Below are 12,791 nucleotides of genomic sequence, written 5' to 3'. Positions count from 1 at the left end.
CACACCGAAACCAAAGAATATTGTCGTTAAAATCGATTTTCATTCGATGCACATTAGGCCTTTGCATAAAACATTTCTTTGGGCTATAAATTTCCGTTCAAAATTCAATGTAAAATGTCGTTGCTGTTGCTGTTGTTGTCTTTCGGGGGTTATAAACGGTTACCGTGTGTCAGTGTTGGATTTTCAATGCAATTTTTGTTGCCTATAAATTACATTCGCTACAACAATAAATAATTGAAGAGAGTAAACGAAACATTGTGCCAAAAGGAACGACCGCCACGTCCTCCTTTGAAATGTTTCTGGTGTTGAAATAATCACGAACATTGTTTGCTACATTTTCAAAAAAGGAGAAGAGAAAAAAAACACCGAAAAACAATCAGTTTGGCCAATTCTTCTTCTTTTTCTCTCCCTCTCTCTCGCGCGCACTCATATCGTGTATGCGTTTGGAGTACACGCACCAAGCGAAATTTAATACGCAAATGAAGCCTTGCTTAATGACCTAAACGGAGAATAATCGTTCATTTGCCAAAAAACGAAATTATGTTATAAATTACAATGCACTCCATGGGTCGTGTTTGAAATTACATTTTTGCAAAGGAAATCCAAACATTAAAAAAATATACAATTTAGCCGGAATTGAGGCTTTACACGCGCATAACTCTGCTATGAAATTCTTGTTGCTGCAACTACCTCTCTTTCTCCTTCGCGCAAAGCATTCTCATGTATTCCTTTGCGTTCCTGCGATTGCATTCGGTGCATTCTGCTTCTGCAATTGCAGTCGCTCGATTTCGATATCTCCATTGATTGAAATTCGTAAAATTGCACAGAAAAAAAATTAATTTATTTATTGTACATGCCTCCGAACAATGTTACACTTTTTATTTCGACATTTTGTTGGTTTTCTTTTCGAAAACGCATAAATTTCGCTCGCTTGTATCATTTTTTGTGTGGATTTTTTTGGGATATAATGCGAAAAAAAAACAGCATTGAAAAGGAGTAGTATGTTTTTCCGTGAGTTTTGTTTTATTGAGAAGCGTCACGTGAAGTGCAACCGAGAAATCCATAATGAAATTTTATTGGCTTTTCCCATCGATGTTGTTTATCATATTATTTTTTTTTGTTTCGTTCATTCATATTCGAAATCAAACCCCATCCAACAAAACATCGAAAGACAGCATGCCAGCTGCATTCGTGGTTTTTATTTGTTTATGGATTGACGGTAATTTGTATGGATTTCGCTTTTTATGTCATGTTTTTTTTTCGTTTCTCTTCTTTCGTGGCACTACACTTGTTCTGTTTAACTGGTGTCTTTAATATACATACACAAACTGCACCCAGTATGCATTACAATCATGTGGCCACGCTCAGTTCATTTACTCTCTCGTATATTATTATTTACTATGCACCAAACCAAAAAAAAACATACACGACATTGAATATTCGAGGCATGTTATTTGCTCTTTTTTTGGGTAGATAATAGACGTTTTTAATGTTAACTCCTGCGTACTGATTTCGATCATAATCAAGTAAAGTTGACTCGTTCATTTAACCCAGTGTCTCTAATTATGCATAAAAGTCAAAATCAGTCGACGGAACACGTGATGACTGGCAAACGACTCAGGCAATCATTAAATTTTTTTGTTGTCGTTTGTTTTCTTTTAAATCGTGCATTTAATTTCCTGAAATAAATGTGATTTATGACAACAAACGCCAACCATTCGTGCGCTAAAACAAAATTCTCTTTTCAAACATTTAAACCAAATATAGTCAGATAGAGCGACCGAGAGAAAGAGAAAGAAAGAGAGAGAAAGAAAAAAATGCAGTCAACCAATTCAGTTCGTTTGTCGAATAAAACAAAAAGCATTAAAACGACAGATCCATAAAAACAACGACGCCGTAAAACCCACTCTCTGATTACATTCGTTGTTCCATTTCACTCGCTGGAGAATAAATACCTTTGGCTCTTTAAAACGAGAGAGAGAGAGAACCTATATACTAAAATACGTCATTCAAATGCACGATCGCATGTGTGGAAAATTATCGGTTTGACAAACTATAAATGTTTGTCAACAAAATCCGAGATCCATGGCTCCGAAATGGCAATAAAAAAAACCAAGCAGAAAAAAAAATATATTCTCGACGTGGTCAAAAGAAGTTATTTAGTGCAATTTCAAATTCAAGAGACAAAATGTTGAGGGAAAAAATTTCAATTTCAAATTGAAATCGATCCATTTTTATGTTTCGAAAGGATTCCTTTTCGAATTGAACAGCAACAAAAAAAGAACGGTGGTGCTAAAATCAAATATCAATCAAGCAGACCCAAAAAGAGCGAATCCAGTGCATGGAGAAATGGGTCGAAATGCCACGTATTTTTGTTTTGGTTCGCACGATGTGCGTTGAAATGTATGATGGAATGCTCACAGCTGAATCGTTCCATTCTGAGGTGTAATAAATTATCATTTCTCGTATTATTCAATCATTTATGAATTTATTTATTCATTGTTTGGCCACAGGAAATATAAACGCACAAACACACACACCGGTTTAATAACACACACTGCTCTGCTCAGAGAGTTGGTGTTTCTAATTTTGGTTCTTTGCCTTTTGGTTTAATATGCTAACTGTGTGTACGCACATAATTCGATGTGAAGAAGAATACTTGGCATACATAATAGAGTCGAGAATAAAATGCATTTAGATATTCATTTGGTGGTTTAGATGTTTATCTCTATGTGGGCAATTCTTCAAAAAAAAAAATCTACAAAATTGTTGAAACATTTTTCATTTTTGAAATTATTAAAATATTCAGCATTTCATTAGAGTAAACAGAGAGATGCAGAGAGTGCGGCAAATGCATGAATAGCAACGATTGAGCATTTTGTTGATGTCAGAATGTGATAGAGGTTGAATGTTGTTTGGCGATGTGAATTGTGGATTTATGTGTGGTTGGTCTGTTTGTTTGAATGCTCATCAAATTAGCTACGGCTAATTATTACTATCATATTATATATAGTGTTGAGAATGTTGGACCGTTGGCCTCGCATATCCACATCGTGTTTTGTGCACGTTTCGAATGCTTCACTCTCTCATATTCTTTATAGGTTTTGAATTGTACCGGCATCAAAATTGGTGCTAGAAACATGAAATTATGTATTTTATATGCGTTTTGCATCACTCAGGAAACTAGTAATTGCAAGCTTTAAGCTACCGCAGCTAATTCTGTAATTTCATTTAATGCGCTTGAACTTTTCCACTTGCCATTGTTGTGAGATAGTGTTTAGGTTGAGTTGGTGCGCGTTTTACATTTAGTCATTTGATTTACATCGAACACGGCAATCATGTGCACACACGTTGTGGAATGCTCACAACGTCGATTGAGATAAATTGTTTTGTAGTATTTCTGCTTTGTTGTTGATCTCTCTCCCTCTCTTTTGCACAGCTAAAATTGAATCGAAAATAAAACGAACTGTTTTCGGCATTGCTCTTGATATATATTTCTTTCTACCTGTCGACACACCACAAAACAAAACAATCGTCCGTCAGCGAAACGTTCAACACTCAAAAATAAATAATAATGAAATATTTACGCGGCAAAATATCGGCGGGCAAAAATCATACTCCTAGATTTATATCGGTACCGAAGTACGTGCTGATGGTTGTGCGTTTTATTGTACAAAATGAGCCAGAAAAGACGTCCAATATGCAGTAAATAATGTATTTATGTTTGTTCTCTTTTATACACGCGCTTACATCCACTCGCATTGCTTACGCGGCCCAAGATGTGTTTGTTCACTTACAAGAGTGAACCGCACTCAAGACACAAATCGACTACTATATCATTACAGGTGTTCATGCGAAAGAATTATGAAATGTAATAATGGCTGTCGGATACAGAAATTCTTCGGCGTATACGCGCTGCATATCGATATGGTGTGCCACTCAGGCGAGTTCACCATAAGATACACAAAGCAGCAACAGCAGCAATGTACACAATGCTCTTTCTTTGTGTTTGTATGCGTCTTTGGTGCTGCTGCTGCTGCCGTAACACAATACCCATGGCACTTTTATTTCATTCGCTCGTTTATTGCAGATTTTTATTGAATTTTTCACTTTTCTTTTCCCATTTTTGATATCTGACTTAATTTAGCCTGGCATCTTGCCTGTTTTTACCGTATCTGATCAGGCACGTCAATGCACTCAACATAAACGCGCCTTGATATTTGCACAAAAAAGAAATGGTCTAGCAATAGTCTAAATCGAAATTGTGTGGATTATATTCATGAGTGGTGTGCCCCGTTCCAAATCTAATTATTGGACTCGGCTATTCGTTTCACGTCATTATCATTCAGCTTTTGTTCCACAACATCATTTCGATGCGCATTTCATTCGGCCTAACTTCTGTCTGAATCATTTCTAAACAGCGAAGAAAGTGTGTGCTACAAAACACATTCGCCTCAGCACATGCTCAGTCGCGCACATAGAATTAGTTCGTTTTTCTTCGTTCTATTCGATATGGTGCAATTTTTCTGGCTCATAGAATAGTGGCTCACCGTCACACTTTTGCATTCGCACAAAAAAAAACGTACATGCACTCTTACTGCAGAATGGACGTGAGGTCATAATCGTTTAATTTAAATCGTTGTAGCATATTTGAAAAAGAGCAAAAATCACCGCTACCATCTCTTCAAGTGCTCGACTCAAAGCGTACACGCCACAATGTAGTGTGAATGATTTCTTGAACGCCAGCATCATCAGGATTGTGCCCGTTTTTTTCTTCTTCCAAGAATAAAATTGCATACGGAAAAATAACGGAAACGAAAATTGATCGCGTGAAGTGCGAAAATTATGGTATAACAACGAGAGCGTCAAATGTAAAAGCATTCTGAAGAATGTACAAGTGAGAGAAAGACTATGTAATGCGATGCGACATTAGAAAACAAAACGATTTTGCGTTGCAGCAAACTACTCAACGAAGAAATTCAATTAAAAATCCGTTCATATTTGCCGTTCGCTTTTCTACTGAATTTTTATATCTCTCGTAGTTTCTGCTAAGGAGATTATTGAAAGTTATTTGAGAGAAAGGGAGGCAGAAAAGAACTCTTTCAAGCGTCGTAAAAAAAACAGCAGAGAAGACCATCAAGAGTAAGAAAAAGCGACTAAGTTGCCGGAAAAAGTTTATTAGCGCTTTTGAGCACAAGCGAAATGGAAATGTAATCACAAAACATTTATGGAAAAAGTTTCGAGTCTGTTCCACTTTTAGTGCGATTGAAGTAGCAACGATGCGCTCGCACACTTTGTCCTGTTCTCCTCATTTTGGCTGAGGAACGGCAGAAATGCACAGTGACAAATCCAATTTTGTGAATAAGTTTTTTTTTTCAGCAAGAGATGAAATGCCATTGTACGCACACTCAGTAGGCAAATTTCTACTCATTCACAAGTGTGTGCCATAATTTAAAACAATAATCTGACAAATTCATCTCGGAAATTATAGTCACTTTTTTCGTTCGCTTTTTCTTTGCGTCTTCTTTTCTTTTATATGCATTCACTCCTTACTCATTTCGCGCATCGCGACATAATACAATTTTGCAGCTGAGCAAAAACTGCTACTTCAGACACACGCACACATATACACAATGTTCACGAATTCGAGCGATAAATTAAAATAAATTCGCGCCTGAACAAAAGTTTTTACTTAATTTGTATTGTCTGCAATTGCACTAACGATAAGAAAACACGTAGCCGAACATTTATGCGTCTGCATTTCAAAGCGAGTGCGCGTAATGTGAACGTCTTCGTCGTCAATTGCATTAAAGTAACTGTTGAGGTCGTAGACACCCTCATCGCAGTCAAAGGGAATGAAATTTTCAAGTTTTCTACAGCAAAAGTTTTACGGTGGTGTGTGTGTGTATTGCAACAACATGTAATTTCCCTCATAATTTTTGCCATGTAATGTTGTCGCCTTCTGCGACTATCTAAACCGCCGTGGGCACCGATATTTTGGAATTCAATGCCAATGCCAATGTGAACACACTAAAATCGCTTAAATTTCCACCAACATTTTGCGTGGCAATCAATAACAAAAGTTACCAAAACACTTCGACAATGGACAATGTCTTCGGAAATACTAATCGAAAATAACGGAAATAGCGAGAAACGACGAAGACAGAGAGAACAAGCGAGGGACACAGAGAGAAAGCACAAGAGCGCGAGAGACGACAGCCAAGAGAGATTTGCAACTTAACTTTTTCAAGTCATTAAGCGTATTTAATGTCAAAAACAAATTTCAAATGCAAAATACATGGAAATGTGAGTGCAAAGTTTGTCATTACTTGTGTGTTTGAGCACGCGTGGAATAGGCAAACGAGCAGAATGGAATAGAATGGAAAGGAAACGAAAATCAATATATTTCTCTTTTGTTTCCCGCAGTTTGAATCATTTGTCTTTTGCATCATCGTACCCGAACTGCAATATTCATCAAAAACCCATATATATACAGACACACTCTGTGCTCTTTGCTTCTCTCTCTCACACTCTCTCTTCCTGTCTCTCAATCATCGTGTGCTTTGCTGTTTTGAATGAAAAATGAGCTCTTACACATTCTCAAATGGCATTCAGCAACTTTGTGCAATGGAATTGACTAGTGTAAGCTCTTGCCAAACATCACATCCGATGGAGCAAGCATGGCTTTGCTTTATTTTACGCAAAACCGAACCCTCGAGAAATCTCATACGGAATAATGAATAATGCTCCTTTTACATACGAAATCACCATACTGATGAATTTTCCATTCTCGCAATTCGTCTATCGATTCTCGTCGTTTGTGTCATAGACGCGACGAGACGGAGTGAGAGAGAATTTCGTTTATCGTCACCTTTTCATGTGCTCCACCGATATAGATGCATGTTCCATTGAGCATGCTGTGCGAAACGTATGCATTAATCGGGATCGCAGTGAAAAATGTTCAGAATGTGTGTGTGTATGTGTACAAAATGTAATCGGAGAGACAAAGTCCATTCAATTTGATGAGATTTTTAATATGAAAACGGAATGGAATTCTTTGTATTTTGCAATCAAGACGATGTAACATCAATTTAGCATCACGAACACATTTTTGGCATTCATTTTAACACATTTGATATGATGGTTATTTGCATTTTGGTTGTTTAGTTCTTTTAGCGATTCCACATTGAATATAACTGATCAATTTTCTTTTTTTCTCTTTTCTTACAGTGTTGGGATGAATGTACCGCATCGACGAGCATAAACAAATCCATTTTGGATACTTGGTCGTTATCAGTACAATCAATTGTACGTGATAATTCATTGGTATCGACAAATATCGCATGGACAGCAACCAAATCACCAAGCGACTGTTTGGTTACATGGGAAGTAAGCGGCGGTGGTCTAATTGGTAATCTATTGACTCAATCATCAAATGTGGAGTTGTCATTATGGCCGGAGACAAAATACCGTATTCAAGTGACTTGCAAGAACAAGGTAAGTGATCGAAATGAATCTATTGTTACATTACTATTCAGAACAAAAGAAAAGATGAAGGAAAAATCAACGTTGCGCTCGATTAAATCGTCACCAGAACAGATACCGAAATGCTAAACTAACGATTTACACTTCAAAAACATGAGCGATTCAGTATTGTTGAATATAATCAAGCGTACATTGTACGGAGCTCATTTTCCTTAATATAACTGCGTTCGCAACCGAACAGTTATAGTTGGAAGTGTAATGCGCTAACGAAAACTTATTTTCCAGTTGACTTAATAACAACAACAGTACGCTGTTAAGACGCAATTCTCTTAAGACATCATTCATTCTATAGCAAAATCATTTATTTCGTGTTTTTTTTTTGTTCTTTTTTTTATCTGTCGCTGTCGCAAAATAGCAAACGGAGGAAATCAGTCGTTCGTTGCCATTAACACTTGACACAAACAAAGCCGTTGTGATGGTGCGCGTACCGACCGCTTCAACATCTCTATTATCTGAGAGTGATGATACTGTAAGTCAACCAGATCAATCGATAATATTGCGCGATAGCAACAATCGTGACAACGGTATTACCAGCACAACATTCAATGATAACGAAACAAATGATGATGATGATGACACCATGGACAAAATCTACGAGCAAATTCACTTCGATGAAGCATCGTTTGAATCAACATTGGCCCAATCATCGCTATTAGTCTGGGCCACATATGAAAATCACCGAGAATTCTTGCTCGGCATGGGAGCCGCATTATGCGTATTTTTAACGGTAATTTTTGCATTTTTGGTAAATCGACGAAAATCAAGGACAAACATTGATAAAGCACCACTAGTTGATAATGAGGTCGGAGTTAATGTCGACGTTGATCGGCTTACCATTCATGTTTAAGTCACCCACACACAATATAGTATAGATACTACATAGAAGCTACCATTAATTTTTGACTCCATTGCAAAACAAAACAGTGAACGAATGGAGCCAACCATTTGTTTGTGAATTGTTTTCAAAACGGTTTTTTTCTAAAAGCAAATTAGTAATGTCGAGTACAAACATGCAATTTCTTGTATGCTGGTCTCGTTTGTCGATTTTCACGCTTTCGATGAGCCTTTTTTAGATGCAAATGGCCAATAGAACATGCTTTCATCATAATTGCGCTTTCCAAATGACCAAATCAAGCTCCAACGAGATAATGATTAGAGTCTATCCACGCGCCTATACTAAAACACCAAACATTGACACGCATGCTCTGCCAATTCGAAATGCAAACATAAAACGACTAATAATAATAATAATTGACAACAAAAAGGTGGAAAAAAGACGAAGAAAAAGAAAACACTTGTAATTTATCGAAAGAAATTTTTTTGCGAAAACGTTCCTATCAAATTGTAAATAGTACTTTTTATTATATATTATGAAATATTTAAAGAAAAAGTAAACATAATATTAAAGTAAAAGAAGGAAAATCGATGAAATACACTCAAAACATTAATTTATAGATCATCATTAACAATTTAGAGACAAGTTAGGTTCATTAAGGACAGCAAGCTACAATTTAAAAAAAAAATGAAATGTTCACCTAACAGCATAATCGAAAGAGACGAATATAAATTCGTTCTTTTTTTTATATACAGAATCCAGAAATATTACATTATAGTAAAGTATTTTAATGAAACAGAATGAGAAAAATATTAATTGTAAAATGTTCGCTTTTGTGTACAAAACAAAAAAAGATAACAAATTTCAATATTTATTAATAAGTTCACTTAAATTGCATTAATATTATTCAAAAAAAAAAATATTCTAAAATAAAAAAAAATAATTGAAATTGGATTTTGATGAGAAAATAATCCGCTGATTAAATTATCCATCTAACCAAGTAGGTTTTTGGGCAAAGTTTCATGTTACCGAAACGTTGAAAATTCGCTGGACGAATTCGAACCGATGCTTATTCAGCCTATTGAGGCCGTAATCGAGATACTCGAATTTCAATATTTTACTGAAATCGACGGAGATTCGATGTAGACATGACAATTCTACAATTTTCGCAATCTCTGATTATGATTCAATTATAAAGGGTTTCAAACCCTCCTACAAAATGGCTGAATCAAATTCCATGTTGCCATATCGATTCAATTCGAAGTGCCACACAATATCGGGCACACAGCGAATTTTCGCTTGTTTCAATGTAATTGAAATGCTAGCCAATGTATCGCGTACATTTTTATGAACATATAAGAACATTAAAATAAAAACAGAAACACACACACGTCAAGAGTGAGATTACTACAAAACTACTATCCAATATATATTGGCGAAAAATAATCGCACATTTCGTCATTCATTCCACATCGAACGAATACATAAAACAACAAGAAACATTTTCGATTTCGCCAACAGAATTTGAAAATAAATAGCACGAAAAACAACAAAAAATAAATAAAAACTTTATTGTGTACATTGAAAAATCTAACAATAGAATGAAGCTCGATTTCATTGTGATCAAACTGAACTTTTTCCTATAAACTCAATATACAAACACGTTCAATAGTAATTATATAGATGTCTATAAAATAAAGAAGAAAAAAAAAACACACAACCTAAAGGATTATTAAATGAGAAAGAAATACAAAGTTTAACTTTTAACAATAGAGAAATAGGCCATCAGCAAACAGAATATTTATTTTTTATTGGATTCGCTTGAAACACATACTTACATATATAAACACACTCGCTTGCAGCATCAGCTCAACTTGTATTCAAATTGTATTCCATCCATAATACTACGGTTCTTTTTTCATTGACACACAAACACATGTTTTTTTTTTGTTTGTTTTGCTCGCTGAAAATGCAACCATATTTTTTTTCATCGGCTGATTCGTTCGTCGTAGATATTTTGTAAAATACATGCGAAAATCAAAGCTAATAAATATTAACGAAAATAAGCATTTTTTTTCAATTTACCGAGAGTAATCCAACAGTTCTTCAATTTTTTCCTCAAAAGAAAATAAAGGTAGATTTTTAATGTAAATAGAGGACGGAAAAGAGAGTGGTGTTGATTTTGTTCGTGAATCGATGAACACTTTGCCAATGGAATGTGTTATAAATTCTTGATTTCTTTTCCATTTCAAAGAAATGTTGGCAGTTGCAGAAAACCAAATTAGTTCCATGGTGTTTCCCTTTGAATCTGGAACAATTGCAGCTGAAAGAAAGAAGAAAAACTGAATTTAAATGTGTCTTGTTTCGAAGCGCTTCATTTTGATTCAATAGATTATTTAGAGCATGAAATACTCGAGCTCACACAATCATTTGAATGTCGGACAAAAACGGAATTAACATGGAAAAATTTGGCACAAAAAACACACCAATTTTCATTGTTAAAAACAAGAACTTTTTTCCATCTAGAATTTGTTTTGTGGGGTTTATGTGCGCGGAAGAAGCACAGAAATTTCATCGACTGTGCAAAATTCCTGGGAAATTGTTATAGTTCTGCTTTCGATTATAACTCTTTTCCGTGCATTCCGTAGAAGAATTTTCATCATAATTGTTTCGAATATAAAAAACGCCCGAAACTATGATAAATAGCGGTTGAAAACAATGTCTTCAACAAAGAATCTCAAATTTCCTGAACCATCAAGCCAAAAAAGCTAATTAAACTACAGAAATGAGCGCAAAACTGGAGCGAATATTATTTGACATTGGTGATGTGATCACGATGTCGGGAATGTTCATGCAATCATAAGAAAATAACGCTAAGCTCGAGATCCAAACGCACTGAAGCATATAATGAAGTGGCTTCTCCATGAATATTATGAGATTGCGTTAAATTTTTGTAGTTTTTCTTTTGTTCGTCGGTTCACGTTGACAAAACACAATCACGGTTTTATTCCGCTCATTAAACCGAATATAAAGCTGAAAAAACTATTGGATTTTCTTTAGTTTAAACTACAAAACAAAGCATAAACCTACTAAGAAAACTACAATAAATATTTAGATTTTTTTTAAATGGTGATATGAATCTATGGTTCTGAATATTATTGATGTACTTGCTGTTTTAACGCGCACATTAATATCACCCAGGATAATGTTTCGAGAACTTTGTTAATCACTTCAATGGTAAATATGCACAAAAGCATTTCATAACATAAATCCATATATTGACCAAAATTCAATTGCAGAATGGAACACAGAAATAGATTGAACATGAAATTGTGTATATAGAAAGCGAAAGGAATCGAAAAACAATGGCAAAATACACGTATTTCGATGGAAATCATTCGATTTTCGTGCGAATGAGTAGTTTTTCTTTTATCTAGTCTAGCATAAGACAAAGACCGTATACGCCGTGTTTTTTCTCCCCATTTCAATATTCCAAATAAATTCAATACATAATTCATAAATATTCAATAATGTAAAAGATCGGATTGAACGACTCTTTTTTTCAAAATCCCTATTCACGTGAGAAAATCAGAATGTTGCCCTTTGGATGACATTTCCATGACGAATATAAGTAAAAAAAAAAAACAAGTACACGTGCGTCACTTAAAATAAACTAATTTTATGGATATAGAGTCAAAGTAAGATGAATAAAAGAAAGGTAAAAAAAAAATCAATCGAATGACGAAAAAATGTATTGGAAATTTGTGTAAACTGTAAATATTAGGTAAAAAGACTGAAAAAATATGTTTTAATTTTATTCTGTACTAAGCGTAAAACAAAAAACAAAATACACACATACAAAAAAAATTAAGAGGAAAAAAATCATAAAATACAATATATCTAACGAATAATTCATTAATAAGATACAAACATAGTACATATTATATCTATCAATGGAAAAACAATGAATTAATAAAAATGACAAAGATATTAAAAAAAAGAGAGTGTTTTCATTTTGTTCCAGTTTTCAGTTTAATGACGAAAGATGCACGTTCTTATGACAATCGGATTTGTTACGAACGGTGAGTGATGTGCTTCGTTAAAATGGTGTTCGGTTGGGTGCTTAGTTGTCATGGTGCCGTCATTTTACAGGTGAATCAGGTCTGGCTTTGATTTCCACTTGATGTGATTCATCTGTATTGTGTAACACATTCATTGAATGAAGGTTTCTCGTTCGGGTCGAGACACACAAACGAAGGATGCATGAAATCTCTTCGTTTCATTTACATAAAACGGTTTGTATTGTACAATTTACGTCGAGAATTTTGAAATATAGCTCGTTAGCCTTTTTCAGCTGTTTTATGTCGTTGAATGCATGGATTCACTATATATAAAAGGTATGTCAGTCGGT

At 34.8% G+C, this 12,791-nt stretch overlaps 1 protein-coding gene across 2 annotated transcripts in view; it reads left to right on the top strand.

Moving 5' to 3' along the window:
* The window catches only part of LOC116343193, a 60,082-nt gene extending 48,057 nt beyond the window's left edge, over positions 1-12,025 (top strand). For both annotated transcript variants that reach the window (XM_031771127.1, XM_031771126.1), the window contains exons 3-4: positions 7,231-7,497; positions 7,901-12,025. In XM_031771127.1, the coding sequence (XP_031626987.1) occupies positions 7,231-7,497; positions 7,901-8,392 (759 nt within the window). In that variant the 3' untranslated portion in view covers positions 8,393-12,025. The remainder of the gene's footprint in view (positions 1-7,230; positions 7,498-7,900) is intronic.
* The last annotated feature ends 766 nt before the right edge of the window (positions 12,026-12,791 follow it).

The sequence above is a fragment of the Contarinia nasturtii genome, unplaced genomic scaffold (genome assembly GCF_009176525.2).
Source record: "Contarinia nasturtii isolate CC-2019 unplaced genomic scaffold, AAFC_CNas_1.1 Cnas_scaffold_993, whole genome shotgun sequence".
NCBI classification, from domain to species: domain Eukaryota; kingdom Metazoa; phylum Arthropoda; class Insecta; order Diptera; family Cecidomyiidae; genus Contarinia; species Contarinia nasturtii.
The sequence above is the reverse complement of the archived record's forward strand: the minus strand, read 5'-3'. Positions and strand labels throughout refer to the sequence as shown.